At 31.1% G+C, this 21085-nt stretch overlaps 2 protein-coding genes across 2 annotated transcripts; one reads left to right on the plus strand and one right to left on the minus strand.

Moving 5' to 3' along the window:
- Positions 1-1200: 1200 nt before the first annotated feature.
- On the plus strand, positions 1201-2397 carry LOC117913418. The gene is made up of 3 exons (XM_034828392.1): positions 1201-1464; positions 1614-1903; positions 2171-2397. The coding sequence occupies exons 1-3, from the start codon at positions 1323-1325 to the stop codon at positions 2237-2239; spliced, it is 501 nt and encodes a 166-aa protein (XP_034684283.1). The 5' UTR covers positions 1201-1322; the 3' UTR covers positions 2240-2397.
- A 1109-nt stretch (positions 2398-3506) lies between these two features.
- Positions 3507-12657, minus strand: LOC117913471. The gene is made up of 3 exons (XM_034828456.1): positions 12193-12657; positions 9140-10556; positions 3507-5637 (listed from the first exon to the last, which is right to left on the minus strand). Exons 1-3 carry the CDS (start codon positions 12551-12553, stop codon positions 4446-4448), a joined length of 2970 nt encoding a protein of 989 aa, XP_034684347.1. The 5' UTR covers positions 12554-12657; the 3' UTR covers positions 3507-4445.
- Between the last annotated feature and the right edge of the window lie 8428 nt (positions 12658-21085).

A 21085-nucleotide genomic window follows, 5' to 3' on the forward strand; every position in this document is an offset into this window, starting at 1 on the left:
TTTATATGAACACATGTAAGAATATTTATAAATTTGTAAAATATAATAGTATTTAATTGCATTTATTTACAAACAATTAAAAGAACATTTTATGATTGGACAATAATTATAAGAATTGTTTCTAATATTTCTAATTCTTGAAAGATAAAAATTCTTAAGAAATAGAAATAATATAATTGATTTCTAAAATTATTATCAAATATATTTTTAGTATTTTATTATAGTTTATGTACACAAAAACATTTGAGAGAATTCAATTAGTAGTTACGTAAGTTAACTATAAAATTATTTTCAAGATTTAACATTTATTTATCTTCAAAGAACAAATTCAAGAGGACAAAAGAGAAAGGTTAGGAAACAAAATAGAGAATAAAAAATAAAAATAAAAAGAAGAAAAATATAAAAATTTTCTTACTTGATTATTTATAAATAGAAAAAAAAAAATCAAAGTTTTAGGGTATTTGCTTTAAGAAAAGGAAATATAGAAGAAGAATAAGAAAGAAAGAAAAAGATAAAGAGAAATTATGGATGTTTTATCGTTTGGTTATTTATGAAAAAAATGTAGGAAAAAGATAAGTTATATATATATATATTCAAACATTTCCTATCATTTTTAAGAACCAAAAGAAATATCATTTAGTACTTCACTAAAACATAATAAAATTATTATTTTTCTTCTAATATTTTTTTTCCTTTAATCCTTCCCAAAAAAACTAATATAGCATACAGAAAAAATAAGAAAAAAATAACATTTATATTTCTCCATTTTTTTAGTTTTTTAAAACCCAAATTTATGGTGTCCAAATTTAAAAAAAAAATTAACATTTTTTTCCCATTAATTTTTTTAGCCTTATTTTAAAAAGAACTTTTTTTTTATTATTATTAATACAATGTTCCAAACATTTCAATGGAGCCTTTAGATCTCACCTTACAATTGGCAGACTTACAATCTAACACCCTTCATCTTTACTCAATAATAAAAGTGATTAAGATTAAAAAAAAAAAAAAAAGAATTAAAGAAAGGAGCATAGAGACAGAATCTAGCAAAGACTTAATGGGCAAAGCATTAATCACAAGTACAATCATTTTAGAATAATAATTGACATCATCACCACCCATTCTTTTTCATATTTATCTTATTTTTAGGGTGGAAAGGTAAAGGGTAAATTATTCCAACTTTCACTGTGAACAAATCTACACTCTCCAACCCCCACATCTCCTGTTTGTCTTCCACTCACTCCCCCCAAAACTCTTCTTTTCCCAGTCTCTGTCTCAAGAGATTTAACAAAGAAACACACAAAGAAGGGAAAAGAAATCTCTCTATGGAAGCCTTTTTCAGTCTCATCACCCATTTCTCACTTCTCATTCTTCTCTTCCAAGCTGCTCATTCTGGTACTGTCACAGGAAATGGAGTTGCAGATCAATGGAGACACCCCAGTGTCCATTATGTTCAAGAGTCCATCAGTAAGTACGCAAATGCACACCAAGCTCATGCACTTCCTCAACAATTATGCAAATTTACCTCTACTCATTGCATTTTTTGTTCTTGATGAGTTCTTTTGATTTTTTTTCTTTTTTCTTGCTTTTCTACGACTCCCTCAAAACCTGCGAAGAGGGTTTCGAGCTGCGTGAAGACGACATGGCTTTCTCGCCAGAATCATCTCCATTAGCAGCTCCTGCACCAACTCCAGGTGGAGTTATATCAACCTCACCGGACTACACTTGGCCTTTCCACTACAAACAAGTGAATTCACCAAGCTCATCACCCACAAACAGCCCTCCATCAGCAGATGCAGATGAGGGTATGCCCTTTATTAACAGTAATCCCACCGTCCCTCTCCCCACCGGTGAAACTGACTCTGTTACCATACGACCCTTGCCCATTTCTGCTCACCAAGACCAGGTAATTTTTTACTGTTTTTTTCTTGACATATTTCACTTGCCCATCGATCAGTCCTGCAATTATTAGCCTGTTTGAAACAAAAACAAAAACAGAAGTTTTGGACCTCCTTATCATTGTAGTTTTGGCGTTGTGGGCTTCCCTTCCCATGAACCCACCAAAAAAGCTAAAAACCGTGATTGTGTTGCCGCTAGCTGTAATGTACTATTTTTCTTTGGTTAGATAATTAAAGTGGGGTTTTGACGGAATAAACTGTGGGTGAATGTGCAGATGGAGGCCGTGCTTGCATTTCAGATTACAGTTAGTTTTATGGTTTGCGTCATACTCTTTAAGGGATGATTACATCATCAATAACACGGTCTTCACCTTAATTTCTTTTCTTTTCTTTTCCTCCATTACTTTTCTTCTTTGCTTCAGAAATGGCTTTTGTAGTAATTTACTTCACAATATTGGTCTATGTATGTGTACGTATGTGTTTGTTTTTCTTCTGTTTTCCATTCATAGACTATAGTGGCTTTATTTATTTCTTTTTCTTTTTTATTTTTCTTAGGACCAACAAAAAGGGGCCTACTTTTGCAATCATCTGAGCAACTCTCTTTTTGACAAGAATCTAACTTTTCTTCATGCAATAATAATAATGAACGTGGCTGTAGCAACGTTAGGTGGGGGAATTTTTCAGCTGTTTTCTTTTTCCAAGAATTCTAGAGCTTGGATTAATGAATCTAAGGATGGATTCACCTTCCACATATGCAGATGGTGGGTTGGGTTGGGTTGGGTTGGTTTACAGTCAAAACCTTCTTCCTGGTTATTAGAAGTTTAGAACTCAGCAGACTTTACATTTTAGGGAATTTTGCTGGTGAGACAGTCATATCCACTGGCTCAGCTCATGTAATTAATGTATCAGCTGATGTTCATGGCTTCTCCACCATAAGAAACCATCCAATGATTTAGTGTCCATCTTAGATAGATGAAAAATATAATGGTTTTGAAAACTGTTTAAAAAAAAATTGAGATGTCAAAAGAGACTTTTTGATACATCAAATTTTTAAGTTTTCTGAAAATGATTTTTTTTTTTTCAAAGATACAAAATAAATCTTTACTTTTTCTTGTAAGATATTTTACTTCAGCAAAAACCATGTACAAACAAACATTTAGACCTTATTTAATAATTATTTTTAAAAATAATTCTAAAAAAACAGTTTTTAAAAATCATTTTTTAATATTATGCAAAATAAAAATATATTTGAAAACTTTAAATATTTTTAACTTGTTTTTTAATATTTTGAAATATATTTTAAAAATAATTTTTATATACAATATTTTATTTTTTAATCATTCTACATATTTATATAATTATTTTCAAAACAATTTTAAAAAATAATTAAAAATGAACTAAAATAAGTTTTTTTTTCTGAAAAACACCTTATTTTCTTTTTCTTTTTCATTTAAAAAAAAAACAATTTTCTAAACATTAATCCATTTTGTGTTTTTTTGTTATGAAGAACAAAAGAAATTGTGACCCCTAATTTTTTTATTTTTTGAATGCTAATATAACCTTCTGGTATGGAGTCAACAAGGACAATTGTACAACAATAGACTGCATCGATTTTGGGGTAGGATGGAAAACCATGACCATGTTCATCATGAAGAGAACCCATACAAACAAACCAAGTGGTTGGGGTTAAAGCTTTTTGAGTACAGGTTGAGAAAGAAGGCATGAATCCACCCACAATAATGGAATTATTACAGAACATCAATGACTGATAAAATAGAGCCATCACCTGAAATGATATCTAATATTTAGAATGGCTGCTTCTAATTCTTAAAGGATGACTAATACATAATCAGCCATTTGCTACTAGTGCTTTTACCTTCAAATGCTATGTAAGGTATGGCAAGCTAAACAAATACGCTCCCTAACAATTCATCCAAAGCTGGAATGATGCTTCCTGAATCGACTCAGTCGAAAATTTCAACAGAATACACCCAAAAACCAATTCTCATGCCATAATGCAACAGGAGTTTCCGATGCAAAGCAAGGAACATGATAATGGCCAACCACAATAAGCAAGAAATAACTAATGAAGATTAAGGGCAAACGAATATTGGAACAAGATTATATCTTTCAAACTGTGATACCTGTTTGGATGCCATAAAAAGAACCATAAACTTCATAGCCGCTGGGGTACTGCCTAACAAACTCTCTTTCCTGTTCAATAATCACTTGTAGTGTTCAAAACTTTCAGCAATTATATAATGTGGATCAACTAGAGCTGGCCATTCGAGGAAACGAGATCTCCATCATTTCCAACTGTATCAAATTGATGACCAGGAACTAAATTCAACTTGTAAATAGCACTAATATCTGCTTCATGATCCTAACCTCGGAAGAATCAACAACTCCTGTGACCTACTAATTCCAAAAAAATTTTGTGATGTATATGATCAGGGATATGTTATGAAAAGCCCAAATTCCTTTGCATTATGAAGTTCCACACTGAGAGACAGGATGCATCCTTCTCTCGCTTTCTCTCATCAAGAACTTTCAGCTATGCATCCTTGACTCACCTGATTTTTTCAAGCTCCCTAATATACCATCAATCAATTTGTCCTTATCATCTCCATGGTCTGAAACAAAAGAATAGCTCCTAACAGGTCTTTGCTTCTTTCTGCAGTTTATTGGAGAAGTGTCATCCTCAGAGAAAAATCCAGATGAACCAGATGACTTCAAATCATTTCTGGAACAATCAATCATGCCATCAGCATTTTCTACCCCATCCCTTCTCTTGTTATCTTCTTTACTGCTGTACCATGAATCAAGAATCCGTAATAATGAGCTGTCTTCCTTCCTTATTTTAGGCCTCTCTTGCCTGTCAGTTCCAGTTGAGAGCGAGGTCTCCCCTTCTGAATCTGAAAAATCATCATCTGATGGGGAAGGTTCATAGTCAAGATGTACCTGTCTCACTGTCTCTTCTTTTTTCTGCCTTCTTAACTCTGATTCCATTTCATTTCTGTTAGAATTTGTGTCAGCAACAGGCCCAAGTTCTTCCCATGGAGAGTCAAGATCATCTTCCTTCCTGGATGCATCAGACAATTCACTATCTGAATTACCTACCTTTCCACTGCCATTGTTCTCCTGACCATTAGTATCAGAACTTTCCAAAAGGGAACCTTTAGAAGCTGTCCAGGAAGGAACAATATAGGTAGATTCTATTTTCACCCCAGGCATTATCTGCAGAAGTGATGCCAATCTTTGGTAACCAAGCTTCTGTACATCAAGTGAATAGCCATACCTCTCTAGGAACAATTTTCTGAAGGCACCCATATTGAACCCTTCTGGGTATTCCTTCAAAATCTCATCCACAAGCTTTTGACAATGGGCCAATATCTCACTTCTAGATCTGTTCAGCATTTTCTTGTCAATGACAGGTTGAGACACTCCAGTATGAGGTAAATTTTGATCTCTCTTCTCTCCATGTTCCAGTTGCCTCTGCAAGTTTGACTGTGATTGCGTGCCTAAAAAGATTGAGCTCAACCCATTTGAAACATGAGGTTGGCTTGAAGTAGATTTCTTTCCAACAAGCCGAATGACTTTGAAAGGTGAAGTTTGAGTGGGGTTTTCTTCAACCCATTTTTTATCTGAAATTAATAAATCCACCAAGTGAAGCAGATCAGTTTCCGTGAGAGATCCAAGAACCAGAGGCCCTTCCTTGCGCAGATTTTGTGCCATTTGTTCCCTGAGATAGATCAGAATAGTAAAGGAATATTACACCATGACATTAGCAGCAACTCGTATAAATTTTGAAAGATATATCAAGGTTTAAACACCTGTATTGGTATAAATTTTGGTCATTTAGGAACTGTTCTACGTTCATGTAATTACAAGGAATTACCACAGAAGTTTGCAGGAGTATCAAAAGTAAAAAAGCAATTGGAGTACAACTTCATTAAATGATGATAACATCAACCATGCTAATAAGCAATAGCATTTTATGTGATAAAAAATTGACAAATGTTTTAACTGGACACATGAGAGTGCATCCTCCCATTTCCTCTGTATGCAAAAAGGCATTTAAGTGTCACATATTCCATGATAGACCAACATTCGTTTTATACAAAGATCTTTACAAAAAACTTCCCACCCAAGACTCCATCCCAAATCAAGCTACCCACATCCTTCCCTCGTCTCCTAACTCATGAATTATCCTTGAGATATATCCAACACTTCATTATAGACAACAAGCATACCAAAATCCTCCTTGAATATTCATTCCTCAATCCCTGCTCAAACTTCCTTCTCAACCTTCTAAGACCAAAACTCTATCTAATTCAGCAAGAAAACTGGCTGACTACATTTGAAATGATACTAAAACTCCTCTCCCACCCCTCTCCATAGAGATCTATTTGCCAACTTCTCCAATCTCTCTGATGCAGAACACAGAATCATAACATGACATGAATCAGAAAAATAGACAACATGCCTGCAATAGTAGTGAGTCCTCCCTTTAACCACATCTCAAATGCCATTTGCAAGAAAAGGCACACCACTGGTAACTTTTTAATGAACTTCTATTTTTCCTATTGAAAAAAAGGCACACCAGTTATAAACCCAATAAGTCATAGAAGAATACCAGTTTTACATCTAAGACATCTCAATCAATTGTACAGAAAAACACACCATGACATCTGCAAATACAGACTTCTCATTCCCCTTCCCTTATCTCAAAACCGTCAATTCATGACTTTACAATGCTTAGTTCATTAACCAGGCGAATACTTCAACCACCAACATAAACAAATAGGGAAAGGAGGGATCACGTTGCCTAAGACCCATCAAGCTGCTGAAGAGATTTGAAGGTGCCCCATTGACTAAACCAAACTTCTAACCACAGATATACAAGAACCCATTCTCTACATTCCTCTCCAAAACCCATGTGCTTCAATAAGTACAAATAATTTTTTTTTTGTTTCACATTTACTTGTTTCCATTTTAAATTCCATTCAAATGACTAGAAGAATTTAAAGATTCGAGTACAGTTACAGACAATGATTCAAGGCAGTTTCTTGGTCCAATCTATATTCAGTAATCTAAGGGGAGTTGCCCCTGAAGTTCTACAGGAACTTGCCCAGTTGCCTTCCTCATATGGAATCCACCAATCTCAGGCAGATGAACCAAGAGTAGGTTATATGTAAATGAATGGTTTTTTTATCCTTCACAATAATGAAATCAAAATATTCCCAATTTATTCACAAGAATTATCTCCTCATTCTAAATTTATAATGTGCCAACCAGTAACAAGCTCCCAGACTGTTTCATTCATCAGATCCTTCCTCTATACCCTGGATGCCATAAAGTTATCAAACGAGTTTCTAAAGAAAAATAATTCTACAACATACTTCTAACATCAGATCGCAGACCATCAATCAGTCCCGTACCAGACCCAGGTTGACCCCAGTTTGCTGCAGAAACTGTTTCACCAATACTCTATGAGTTCAAGTCTGACTCTAACACAGGTGAAAGGTGTGAAATGTTCTTAGTTCTTGAAGCAATTTGTTTATATATCATTAGCAACATTTCTGTAACCCAACCCCCCCCCCCCCCCCCCCCCCCCCCTCTTTTGTTTTTTTTATTATTTCTTACTTTTTTCCATTCAGAATTATTTAAAAAAAAAAAGACGAGAGAGAGGAAGAAGAAGAATTAAAGAAACAAAAGTTCTTCAAGGAATGTACATTAGGCTTTCTGCACATCATGAACTATGTCTGAGATGAATAGGTCTTGGTGATTGGCACAGCAGGCACATGGATTCCTCATAAAGAGATCCTGATTGTTCTTTCTAAACCCAGAAAATGCATGCAAGAGGTCAATTTGTAAGCTTATTTTCCATTTTTCTTTCAAATTAAACATGTTTCTATATGGAATTTTTTTTTAGTGTTTGATCTGGTGATTTCTTTACATTTTACTTAAGCTCCCCATGTATTCTGAAATTTCACATATAGTGTGCATTGGTTGTATGATCCTACATTCTTGTATATGATCCAGTGTACTCTTGTGTGTTTTTTGCACTTTTAACACATTCTCTTATCAAAAAAAAAAAAACAAAACAAAAGTCTTTTATATGATGTTAGGAATGATGTCAAGGCTAAACTCGCCAACAGGATACTAGTATAATATAATAAAATCAAAATATTGATTCTACAACATGAGTTTCTAAAAAATAAAAATATCAAAGGATATCTACAAGTACTGTTCTACATCTCCACTGCCATATCGATGCCATAGAAACCTTTTTCTTACTAAAATACTCCTAACAAGAGGTTCTGTGACATGAAATTCTTTGGAAAAAGTCTTAGTTCATAAAATACTAGCATTTAGTGATAATAATAGAATCAGATGTTAAGGGAGCAGTTGATAAAACTACTTAAGAACTTAATTTAAGTTATCAAGCATGCCGAGGGCCCATCTGAAATAGCTTTCTGTTTTTGGCTTTAGCTAGAAATTAAAGTTGCAATTGAATCCACAGACATAATTTTCAAAAGACAGTATTAGTATTGTAAAAGTTTTATTAAAGATGAAATAACTTCCTGCATAAGCCAAAATATGGCTTATATGAAAATAACATTTTCCTCACTTCTATATTAAACTCTTTTTAAACCATGAGCTCTTTTAAAAAGATCTGTCAAACAGGTACATAAGCTCCCCTTATTGAACTTAAAAAAGAGCTTTTGGTTTTTCAAAATCTTAAAAAAATATATTAAAAGGAATCGATTTTTCAGAATCTAAGCAAAGTTTCATCACAAGCAATAAGTTAGGAAAAAACAAAAACTTTTTTTTTTTTCCTGAATCTTAAATAGTTTCATTTCTTCATGATCCAAAAACTTCTCAACTCTGTCACAACCATAAACTTCTCATCTTAAATAGTTTCATTCCTTCTGCCCATCCCTCTCATTGGCTTGTTACTTACTACTGGTGAGGATAAATATATTTAATAACCTCTAAAAATTTAAGTTGGTTTTGCCAAACAATCTTAATACTTAAAAAGTAAAAAAAAAAAATGAACTACTAAGTGTTAACTAAACAAGTTCAGTAAAATTCATATTAAAGTTATCTTAAGTTCATAAGCATTAAGATTTTAGTTTTACGAAGTGTCATCTTAGTCAAACACTGGAAAAATCTAAAGCAGGTTAGCAGGTAATAGTAAGCTAGGGAAACCATAAAGAAAAGCACGTAATAGCATGAACCTGGTCCTTGACTGGGAGACAAGAACTGATCCTTTTGGTGTGGCCATAAATGATTCGATGTCACCCCAAAGAGAATCCTCTGAGAAACAATCATGCTTTTCAGAATGACTGTTAATCTGGTTCAATCTTTCCCAGGATTGATCACTCAATACGTCAGACTGTGGGCTAGCTCTCCAAAACTTACACCAATTTGTAACCTTGTTGAAGAAGTTAGAGCTTGCAATAGATTTATCATCATATGTTTCAGAACTCCTGGTGGATTTCTTGTCCAGAAATGACCCATCATTGGATGAAGAAATTGACACCATTTCTATTGGATCAGCTTGCTGGCTTTTGGAATCCATGCATTTTTCCTCAGATTTGATCTTCTCAGAGCTATCATCACAAGTACCACATTTTTCAGGGATTCTATTACTTTCCTTCTCAAAACCACCGTCCTTACTGCTAAACCATTTTCTCCATATTTTTTTAAAGAAGCCTGCTTCAGACGAAGATTCTGGCCCCTCGACAGGAGACAAATGCTCCTCTGCTGCATGTGCATTAGTTGTTTCAGCAACCTTCTGGCCAAGTGGAGGGGGCTCTTCCTCTTTTATTGGAGGCTCCTCCACTTTTGTTGGAGGCTCTTTGACCTTTAGTTCTGGGGATAGAGGCAGTGATGACTTCCCATTCACAGCTCCACTAGCAGAAATTTCTGTGTTGTGTAGCTTTGGATTTAAACTGAGCTCCCTGTTTTCACTATTAGAAACAGGCCCCACTGATATAGGTGCAATGGACTCAACAGGTTCAGGAGCTTTTGATACGATTCTTTGAACACAATACTGGCCATCACCTCTACTTTGAAGCTTTAAAATGTGCGGCATGGACAAAAGAAAGTTGGAAAACTTTCTATATCCATAGAAATCTTTGTCAATTTTCACATTACTTTTTCCCAACTCTGAACGGAGTTCTGTGATGGAAACCCCTTTGGGGTACGAGTTTAATATATGACGAATCTGCCTCATCACAATCCTTGGAATTGGACGAAGCTTAGAATCTAAACCAGGCTCAGACAACTCCTCAGCCTGTGGAGATGATGGTTGCTCAACAACTGAGAATGGGTCTTCAAGAGGCACCTTAAAATGACCATACCAAGAACCATAGGGACCATCTGGGGGTTGGTTAAAATGTTTCCCAGTAAGGTTTTCCCCTCTAACCAAAGCATTCCAATTCCACATGATACTTGCAGCACTGCAGAGAACTCCAGAAGCAGTTCCTGGACTTGCGAGCAAGACATTGTAGTTGCTCATTCTTAACCGGTGTAAAATGCTAGCAAAATCCCTATCACCCGAAATTAAAAAAAGGTGTGCAGGTGGAGGATTTTGAGAGACCCAATACATAAGATCTAGAAGAAGAGACCTATCAGCACTGTTCTTTCCACCTGCATTAATAGAAACATTGCACAGGAAAAAAATTAAAGACACAGCAGGATCAATCTAGAGGAGGCAACTGATCCATGGCCACTGGAATTGGCCATGGTTCTACATTCTAATCATAGCCACATAACTGCTCATTCCACCCACTTAAGGAAAAGAATTAAAATGAACATAGAAAAACAAAACCCCCAAAAACTACCAATTACTCAATTTCATGATGCAAAGGTTCAACAACAAAACAGATGAAATTATACTCCAAAGAATAATAATAAGAAATTATATCAAACATCTAATTATGTTAGGGGGAAAAAGGTTATTTTAGCCTCAGAAAAAGAAAACTTAGAAAACATAGAGAAAACTTATTATTAAGGTTTCCAAAGACCAAATAGAGATAAGAACCCAATGAAAAAAAAATCTAAAAAGGGGAAACGAAATCAAGATAGCCTACAAATCTTCTATACAATTTCACAATCCTTTCTATCTTTTTTATTTGCATATAGTTTATATGTTGTGTTTGATTTCTCTGAAAATACAAGAAAACAAAAGAAATTAAATTTTGCAAATTTCATTTTTCATTATTTGGGACCTGAGAAAACAATAACTCTACTCAACTAACCCAAGAACAATAATTTGGCTCAGTCAAGTTGTGTAGAGTTTTCCATGCCTTTTAAAAATTAAACATGAACCATGAAACTCAAGTCTTTTTTCATTTCTTGTTCTCCGTTAATGGTACCCAGAAAAAGGGCTATTTGAGTTAAGCCATTCCAATGGATGGGCAAACTGCTTTCTATCTTCCAGTGTATCTTAGATTATAGCAAAGCAAATCCTGATATCAGCCTAAAAACTTGGTCACATAATCATTATAATCATTCTCATTGCAGGAATCCAGGGATCCCAAGCAGTGAAAGAATGGGCTAGACTTTCCAGAATGGGATATCTTAAAAGAAAAATGTCAGATCTCACTCCATATCCCAAGCACCAAAGGCAATAGTTTCTATAACCTAGGAATGACCTTTCCATCCCCAACAAGGCCACAAATCAAATGGCATTAGTATTATTTTTCAAAATCATAGTTCAAGAAACCAAAACTGACAAAAAAAAAAAAGTGTGTTTGGAACACAATTTTCTACTACTATATTTTTCTTGAACAGAAAAATACGCAAATAAAACGAAAAAAGAATTCATCTTTTTAAGGTTCCTAGGAGATGCACATGTTTTGGGAAATAAAAATTCAGAGAACAGTTCACAAGCTCAAACTTCCCACCAAATATTCTATGTCGATTCCACTTTTTCATTTTAAAAAAATGGCATTTAAAAACAAACTAAACACTAAAACAAACTTTTTCCATGAATTGGGAAAATGGAAGTGTAAGTAAGGAAAGCAACAAAATGTAAGCCATGATTCAACGGTCCTTTTTTTTTCCCTCCTTTTTAACATGTTTCTGAAAACAAAATCAAACACATCATAAATGCAAGACAAACTGTAGGCTATGATTCTAACTGAGCTTAACTGAACGCAATTTTCTTTTTTCTTTCCCTCATTTTCTCAGAAAACGAACAGAACCCAGTTAGTTATTCCATACAGAGAACCCACAATATATTCCCATATTGTATTCAAAACATCGGAGAAACAGAACGAACCGTTAGGAATGTGAGCGAGATTGATTCCCGTAGAAGACAAAGCCTCCTGATTGGATCTCGCGAGCTGCGAAACATCACCAAACGCTGTAATCTGAAGGGGACCCTTGATTCCATTAGCCCTAACTGCAGCAGTAATGCTATGCGCAATTTTGAAGACGTTGACACCCGCCGGGATATTACAATTCTCGAAGTCCCACCACACCGAGACTTTTACAGTTCGAGACTCATCGTCGTGGCGCCTGTAAGAAGAAGACAATGGAGTTGTAGAAGTTGTGAAATGAGAAATGAAGAAAAGGTATGGCGGTGGAGAAGAAGAATAAGAAGCAAAGAGGAAAATGGGTCTTGCAGAGAGAAGTTTCATAGCGGATGATGAGAATTTAGGATTTAACAATTAGGGTTTTGGCAGTGAAATGAAATTTCATCCGTGCTAGAGTTGCAGAAACGGAGAAGAGGCTTTGAGGGAGGAGAGTGTCCTAAACCTCCTTAAAGCCCTAGTGCACGTGCAGTGTTCACCTGTGGTATTGCTTTGGTTGCCAAGGCTTTAAAGCCCATACAATTATTTGGGCCAGATTTTAGGCCCATTATGAACTAATCCGTTTAGGAATGCTTGATTATAAAACAAACGAATCTCAAACCCAAAAAAAAATCTGTTGCAACACCTTCCTAAACATAATTATAAAGAGCACATACCTCTTGATAAGTAATGGAAAAGAAATCAATAGAAAATATCTAAAAACTAAATAGCCTTTGTTTGAATAGGAAAAGAATGAACTCAGCATACTCCAACTTCAATTAAATTGAAGTATATAACATTTGAAATTTGGGAGGTTCATGCATTACATAAATCCTCTAATTGGTTTCCAAGAACAGGACAAGTGATAGTTTAACCTTATCTCTTCGATTAGGTTTTAGAATTAGTGATAAAATTGAAAGGAAAATGCTAGAAAACACTTTGGAAGAGAAACCAACTCCAACAACTAGAAATAATATCAATAAAATAAAACAACCTAATCAACCCCTGAATAATTGCTTACCCATGGACGAAAATGCAAAATACAAAAAGTTATCATTTTCCAATTTTGAGTTTCTTTCTAGCAAGCAATTTGTCATCACTACTCGTTTTAAAGGTGTTAATGTCTTCTTCCAAGTACACTTCATTTACACTTAATCTCGTTGACAACTGAGATGTGTCATTAATTTTATTAATTTTTGTAAGGAACATGTATGACTTCCCATAGTAATGGATCAATCTTTTATAGAAATATCTTTTTGAAACACAAAATTGATCAAATTAGATAGTAAGATTTTTTTTTTCCTTCATATTCTATTAGAAGTAAAAAACATTGTACCTTTTTTATTTGATAAAGTCGGTTGGAGGACACTCAATGAGTTTTTCAATAGCATCAAACAAGGTTAAAGTAGCTTAATAGGTTCCATCAACAATTGTAAGTATGAGTATATACCTATATTAATGTTAAAATTAATAAGGAAGTTTGAAATTTCCAATAAATATCACTAATGAAGTCACTAATCAATATAAGTATAATGATGTTACCTTAAACAATAATTTATAGTAGTGTTGCAACATCTTGTACATTTTTCTTTCCACCAAATACAATAACCTTTCCATGAAACAACAACTAACTATATATAATATCTTTTAAAGTCCTATCAAGTATCTCGATGGCCTCTTGCTTTGCCATTGGTGTTTTATCCCAAATTATTAATTTAACTCTTCTTAATAATTTTGTTGTTCTACTTTGCTTTCTTATGTTGCATAAACTTGAATCATCAACGTTCGTGGATATTTTAAACTTTTGAGTGTGAAGTACGCCCATCGAGCATAATGGAAGAAGTTACGCCTGATGTTGCTATTGCAATGACAATCATTTGTCTTGATGTTATAGTTGCTAATAATGCATGATACAAAAATATTTTTCTCGTGCCTCTTGGACCATCAATAAAGAAAACACAACTCGCACCAAAATCTATCCAATCAATGATAATTAAATGTGCAATTAGTTGTTCTAGATTTAAAGTAGTTGGTACATGTAAATCCTCAAGGCAGATATTTAAAGCCAACTCATCAAAGATCTCTCTATTCTCAATGATATTTGTATTTGGCTCATAGATTAGGACCACCTACAAAGGATGCAAGTAAAACAATTTTTTTCCCAACTTTACTTGTCCTTCCTTTTCTAGCTAGCACACTATCTATGATTCCTTAATATAACTCTACTTTAATTTTTTATTTTTTGTTGTCTTCTATAATAGTCTAATCTTGTTGTGTTAAGTTTAATATACATGTCAACTACATATTGTTGAAATAAACGATCAAAATACAATAGGATCGATCATCTTTTATTTGTAATTTGTAACAATAATATTTTTTACATGATACCTTTTTTTTTCCACTACCATTTACACACCATTGTTCTCAATTCATAATATCTTCTATAGATTCAAAATTATCCACTCATGAATCACCATGTGTCTACGCTACATCATTGCTAGCTCAAGTAGAATTCCTTTTCAATATATTTTGATGTCACCCAACATCTCATTTGGGAAATAATAGAGGATACTATAATGGATCATAACAACCATAATAATGTTTAATAGTATGTTTGTGACCTAAATGTGTATGAATTATAATATCATGCTCATGAGCTATATTCGGATTATTTTCTTCGATCCATATAGCAGCCACTTGATCAACTGATGGGGAATTGTAAACTTTTTGAACTAATTTAATGTCACTTTATATACAAATTTCGTAAGCATCTAATGGAGAATTCTCTAATTGACAAAAAAAATTGAGCATAGGAGTTTTCTAACAATATCCTTATCAATCGATTAACAATAATCTCACCAAGTGCAACATCTTTTAAGACCCGTAACCTATTTTGAACTTCATTATTAGTATCATAGAAATATAATTGAAAGAAGCATGGGGAATAATTTGATGTTAATAAAGACGGGAGGTCATGGAACATTTGTCCTTGTGCATGAAATGTATAAACCTCTTTTCTTGAACTTGCAAGCTCTTTGTCTAACTTTACTCAAAATGATATAAATAAGGAAATGTTATTATAAGCTCAACTATACCAACGGAACTCTAAAGCTTCTTCACTTTGAGAAATGTATAAATTGTATAAGTATTTGGGAACTTGAGGGACAGAAAACACTACTTGTCCATTGCACTACTTTGGGAATGGGAAAGGGAAAACAAGGGTGCAATAGTAATTGTGTTGTTATGCAAATGTAAGATTTTTAAGGCTTGTGGTATGAGAAAACAAAACATACATAGGAGATTTGCAAATTTAGGCTTGAGGATTTTTTTTATAATGGTTTTTAATTTTAATTTGTGTCCAAGTCATTATTTGCCAAGTGGCAATTAATATCCATTCGGATTTTGCATCTTGGAATCAACATATCAAATATCCTTTATACCAATAATGTAGTGATTCATTTGACTATCTTTGGGTCTATTTTATACTATGAAGTATATTGACGTAAATAAAGAAAACCATGTACAAAATTGTACTCTTTTCTTTTTTAATCAAATAATTTTCTTCCTTGTAACGGTTAGGAGAGAGAGACACCAATCAAAGGTGTGGAGGCTTTTAGGCCCAAGTGCATCCTCGCCCTGGGATGAGCTCAGAGCTCAGAAGTTGGAAGAGCAGGACGTGGGTGAGGAGGCATTGGGCTGACCACAGTCCAAGTCCAAAGATAGTCTAGGGGCCAGCCTTGCACCATCCCCAGCCCATCCCTCTCTCCCTAGTCCCTCCATCCTAAAATGGAAAATGTTAAAATATATAAATTTGGTACACCCTCAAGAAGTTACTGTAGGCCATGTTTGGCATATCAAAAATTTCGTACACATTTTTTTGTTTGTTTCTAGAACCAATTTCTAATCAGGACTTACCATTAATCTAGAAGGAAAAAATTAATAAAAACGTGTTATGAGGAAATAATGGTGAAGGAATCCTAAATGATGATCACTTGCCACTAATCTCCAAAAAAATCATTTTCCCCACTGGTGAGTGAGTGGTACCAAACACTGAATTAATGTCTTTGTATTAATTTCATATCGCTGGCATCATCTTTACAGCCATACTTCCACGAGGCATTATTCAATTCCATCTGTTGAATCTGGTGGTCGTTATATTTATTTAATTTCGTAGTTGAAAAGAGCCTAAATTAATGTCATTATCAGTTGGTATTAAACACAATGGATTTTTTTTTTACACATGCCATTATTCAATAATACTACATGTTTTTTTACGGGCATTGGGTGATGAGACATTTTTATGGTTTTTGGATTTCCCCCCCACTCATTTTATTTATTTTTTTAAGAAAAATAAAATAAAATAAAAAATAAAAATTATACATTGTTTGGAATAAGAAACAGTAAATTCATCCCACGGGAAAACATTTCAAACGAAGGCTTGGGGATCTATTTGGTAAATGTTTTTTAAAATAATTTTAAAAAGATAATTTTTAAGAATAATTTTTGAAAACTGTTTTATAATGTTTTGTAAAAAAAAAAATTATTTGGAAATTTAAAATATTTTTACTTTTTTTGTGTTTAGTGTTTTATTTTTAATCATTCTATATGTTTATATATTTATTTTTTAAAACAATTTTTAAAAAATAAATGAAAACAATATAAATAACTAAAACAATTAAAATGTATTTTTTAAAAACATTCTATTTTCTGTTATTAAGAATAGAAAATAGAAAATATAAAACAGTTTTTAATTACTATATATATTTTTTTCTTTTTAAAAAATGAATTTTTTTTTTCGAAAACAATTACTAAACATATTAAAAGCATCTCACAAAATTAGAAAAAAGAGTTCATATATATTAAATATATAAAAAATAATAATAATAAATTTATTTGTTGATGAATATATACATAGATATAGTATGAAATATAGGTAAAAGAATGAAATTAAAATAGAGAATGACACTTCTATTATTTTATGGTCTTTTATATATATATATTGAAAAAAAAAAGGAATTTAATTAGTTATTAATTAAAAGGAATTTAAAAAATCAACTTTTGTTACAAATAAGTGATATTAATACCGGGCTTAATCACGACACTATTCTTCTAAACCAAAATATTTTTATTAGATTTTTACCCGTTTCACATAAAATATCAAATTATTATTTAAATATATCTAACCTGTTAAAAAAGAAAATTTATTTTCATTTAAAATTATTTACAAAGAAATAAGATTATTTCAAATGAAGTGAAATGTATAAAATAAATAAAAAAATTAATTTGATGAATATTGATAAATAAATAAAAACATGTTAATACAAAATCAATTTCTAAAAACAATTTTTAGAATAAGTCATTTTTTTTTTCTGAAACAAAAATAATTAATACAAAATAAATTAATTATTGAGAACATAAATAAAATTATTGGTAAAAACTAAAGTTAGAAAGTGCAATAAAATAAAAATAAAATAATAAAAAAATGTAAATTTTATTAGAAGAAAATTTTTCTTCAAACCATGTCATCACATTGTATTCATAAGATGTTTACATATTATATAAAATATAATATAACAATTTAAAGGACAACTCATAATTCATAATGGAAAAAGTGTCTTTGGGTTGGTTCAAAATATCTTGTAAATTTACGGGTGATACTATTGATAAATAAATAAATAAATAAATGAAAGATAATATAAAATAAATTTTATAAATCTTCAATTTAAAATTTATCACTTGAAAAGTCTTTTTTTTTTTTTTTACTACGAATAACTTATTTTATTATATCATTCATTTATAATATTACAGTGTGTTATACAATAATCTCTATATCAGATTATTAATTAACTTTTATATTATTTTATACCAATTCTAAATTCAAATGGTAATTTCAAAATACATTTATAAGATTAAAAGAAATTTATACTTATATAATATCTCTATTATTCAAATTATGACATTATAAATACTTCTAATAATTACTATCAAATATATTCTACGTAATATCACAAAATCAATCATTTTCAACCTTTCAAATTTTCTAATCTCCTCGAGCCGTCCCCTCTCACTTCACCGATTTCAATCTCTTACTTTTCTTCACGTGATTCTTAGTCAAACCATCCTTCTTCTTTGTTCCTATCAACTTCAAAACTAAAAATTTTAAAAAATAAAAATAAAAATATCTTTTATCCACCAATTAGAGGATCTTTCGTGGCTCAACCTCCGTCTTTTATCCCAGTTCTTCGCTAAGTAAATGGACCCATAATCCTTCAACTTGGACTTGAATGCTTTGAATAAATGTGTCTGCCTCAAATGACAAGTTTGGAATCTACCAACCCACGTCAGACGATGATAAACTATGGTTAATTTCTCTTCTGTCAGAAAATATTACTGGGAGGTATTTGAGGGATTAAAATCAATTGTAATATTCCTCTATGATGGTGTCATTTATCCAACATAAAATATTTGGTAAGTTGGATGGATTTATTTTAGTTGATTTTACCTAGGGAAAAAAAATAAAAAGAAAAAATGCAAATTGGTTCAAAGAAAATAATAAAGATTTTTTTTTTCATATTTAGTTTTAATATAAAATATAAAAATAAAATAATTAAAATTTATATATTTTTAAGTTATTTAATTAGAGTTAAAAATAATTAAATTGAATTAAAAATAATTTATTTACTTTAAATTTCTTTTATATTTTACTTCACCTATTTTTTCTTTCAACTTTTCTCAAAATTTTCATCAACTTGTGCCCCTTTCAAGTCTAGACTTTTGTTTCAAAAAATGTTTTCATTTCTTTCTCACAAAGCATGTTAATTTATTTTCAAAAATATTTTAAAAAAATGTTATTGTATAACATGTCTATTTTAAAAATCTTTTGAAAAATGTTTTTTTGGCCGCCACCGACAGAGGGCATGTGGATCTCAAACCTGCTCTTTAATGCGACACGATGGACCTATTTTCAAAAATATATTTTGAAAACTACATATTTCCTCCATCTCTATCGGCATTTATATTTGAAAAATATTTTAAAAATGGTCAATATTTTAAAAATATTTCCTAGACTCATGGCATGCATAGCACGTCTATTTTCAAATATGTTAAATGTTTTTTTATTATCATCTCATGTTCATGGCATGTTTACTTCGACAAATGTTTCCTCCGTCTCTCTGGCCTATCTTGAAAAATATTATCATCTTATGTCTACATGCCTTGCATGACATGTCATGTTTTGAAAAATGTTAGGTTGGTTATCTTCTTTTTACTTTTTATTTTTATTTTCTAAAAATAAAGACTCTGTTTGATTTTGTGATTTAAAAACATTTTTCTATTTTTAAAAATTTATAATACTATTTAACCATTGTTTTTTGAAAACCATTTTTAAAAATAAAATAAAATAAAGAACAATTCTCACTAGTTTTTTTTTTTTTTTTTTTTTTTTTTTTTTTTTTTTTTTTTTTTTTTAAACATAGATCCATTTGATCATATCTTTTAAAACTTATTTTTAAAATTATATTTTATTTTTTAAGTAAAAAAAAAATTCAAAAAATAGGGGTAAACGGACCAAAATTATTTCTTATTTTTTATTTCTTGAAAGTATGTTTTAGAAAATAAAATGCATAAAATCTTGTTTGATTTTTGAATTTTTACTGATATAAAATGATAAAAAGAAATATAATTAATTTTTTTGATCATATACACACATATATTATTTTAAAATGGTATAGTAAAATATACTAATATACTTATAATAATCCATAATTTAATAAATAAATAAATAAATAAATAAAATATTTATATTTGAAGTGCAATAATATTTATATTATGGGTACCATAAGATTTTTTTATGTGATTTTATTTATTAATTTTTTAGGAAAATAAATTTTACTTTTTTTTTTAAATAAAGTTTTGAAATACCAAATTTTCATTTTTTGATCCTGAAAAACATGTTTTTGACTCCGATAACATGTTTTCTACCTAGATAAGCCGTTTAAGCAAATAGGGCTTTAATATTTTACATGTCTATGTTAAATTATTAGTTTCATCCTCTCTCACATCTAGACTTTTGTCACATATCACACTCATTTTGAAAATTTTTCTATCCGTCCCCACATGGCTATCTATATTGATAAAATGTAAATGTATGTCTTATCTATCACTTCTAGTATTCTTTTTCTTATCTCACGAGTATTTTGAAAAATGTTTGAAGCATGTGAGCTTTGTGTGAGAGAATTTTAAATAATTGTTATTAAAAATAAATTTATGATATTTTTTAAAATAAAAATTTGTTTGAAATTTAAAAATATTTTTAGTTGTGTTTTATATCAAAGTGGAAGTCATAGACATGGAGGGCTTGCAAAAAGAACGAGTATTGGTAATATAATGATATATAATATTATCATTATATTATATCTGTTCATTATCATTTTTTACTATTTTTTATATTTTAAAATGGTCTAATAAAATATTCTAATATACTTATGTGAGTGTTTAAATGCCATGTTCTAGGATTGATCCAAACTTAGGTAAGATTAATCCTTTTTTTTTTTTTAAGAATATATTTTAATTGTTTTTTATTATATATGTTCACATTTTTGTGAATTTTTTTAAAAAAGTAATATAAAAAATAATTAAAAATAAAGTATTGGATATAAAATTATTTTTTTAAAAAAAATATTTACAAATATAATACACAATTAAAAATATTTTTAAATTTCAAACAAATTTTTATTCTAAAAAATATCATAAATTTATTTTTAACAACAATTATTTAAAATGCTCTCACACAAACCCCACATGTTTCAAATGTTTTTCAAAACACTTATGAGGTAAGGAAAAGAAGACTAGAGGTGATAGATAAGACGTACATTTAACATT

This window comes from Vitis riparia, chromosome 4, assembly GCF_004353265.1.
Source record: "Vitis riparia cultivar Riparia Gloire de Montpellier isolate 1030 chromosome 4, EGFV_Vit.rip_1.0, whole genome shotgun sequence".
Taxonomy (NCBI): Eukaryota; Viridiplantae; Streptophyta; class Magnoliopsida; order Vitales; family Vitaceae; genus Vitis; species Vitis riparia.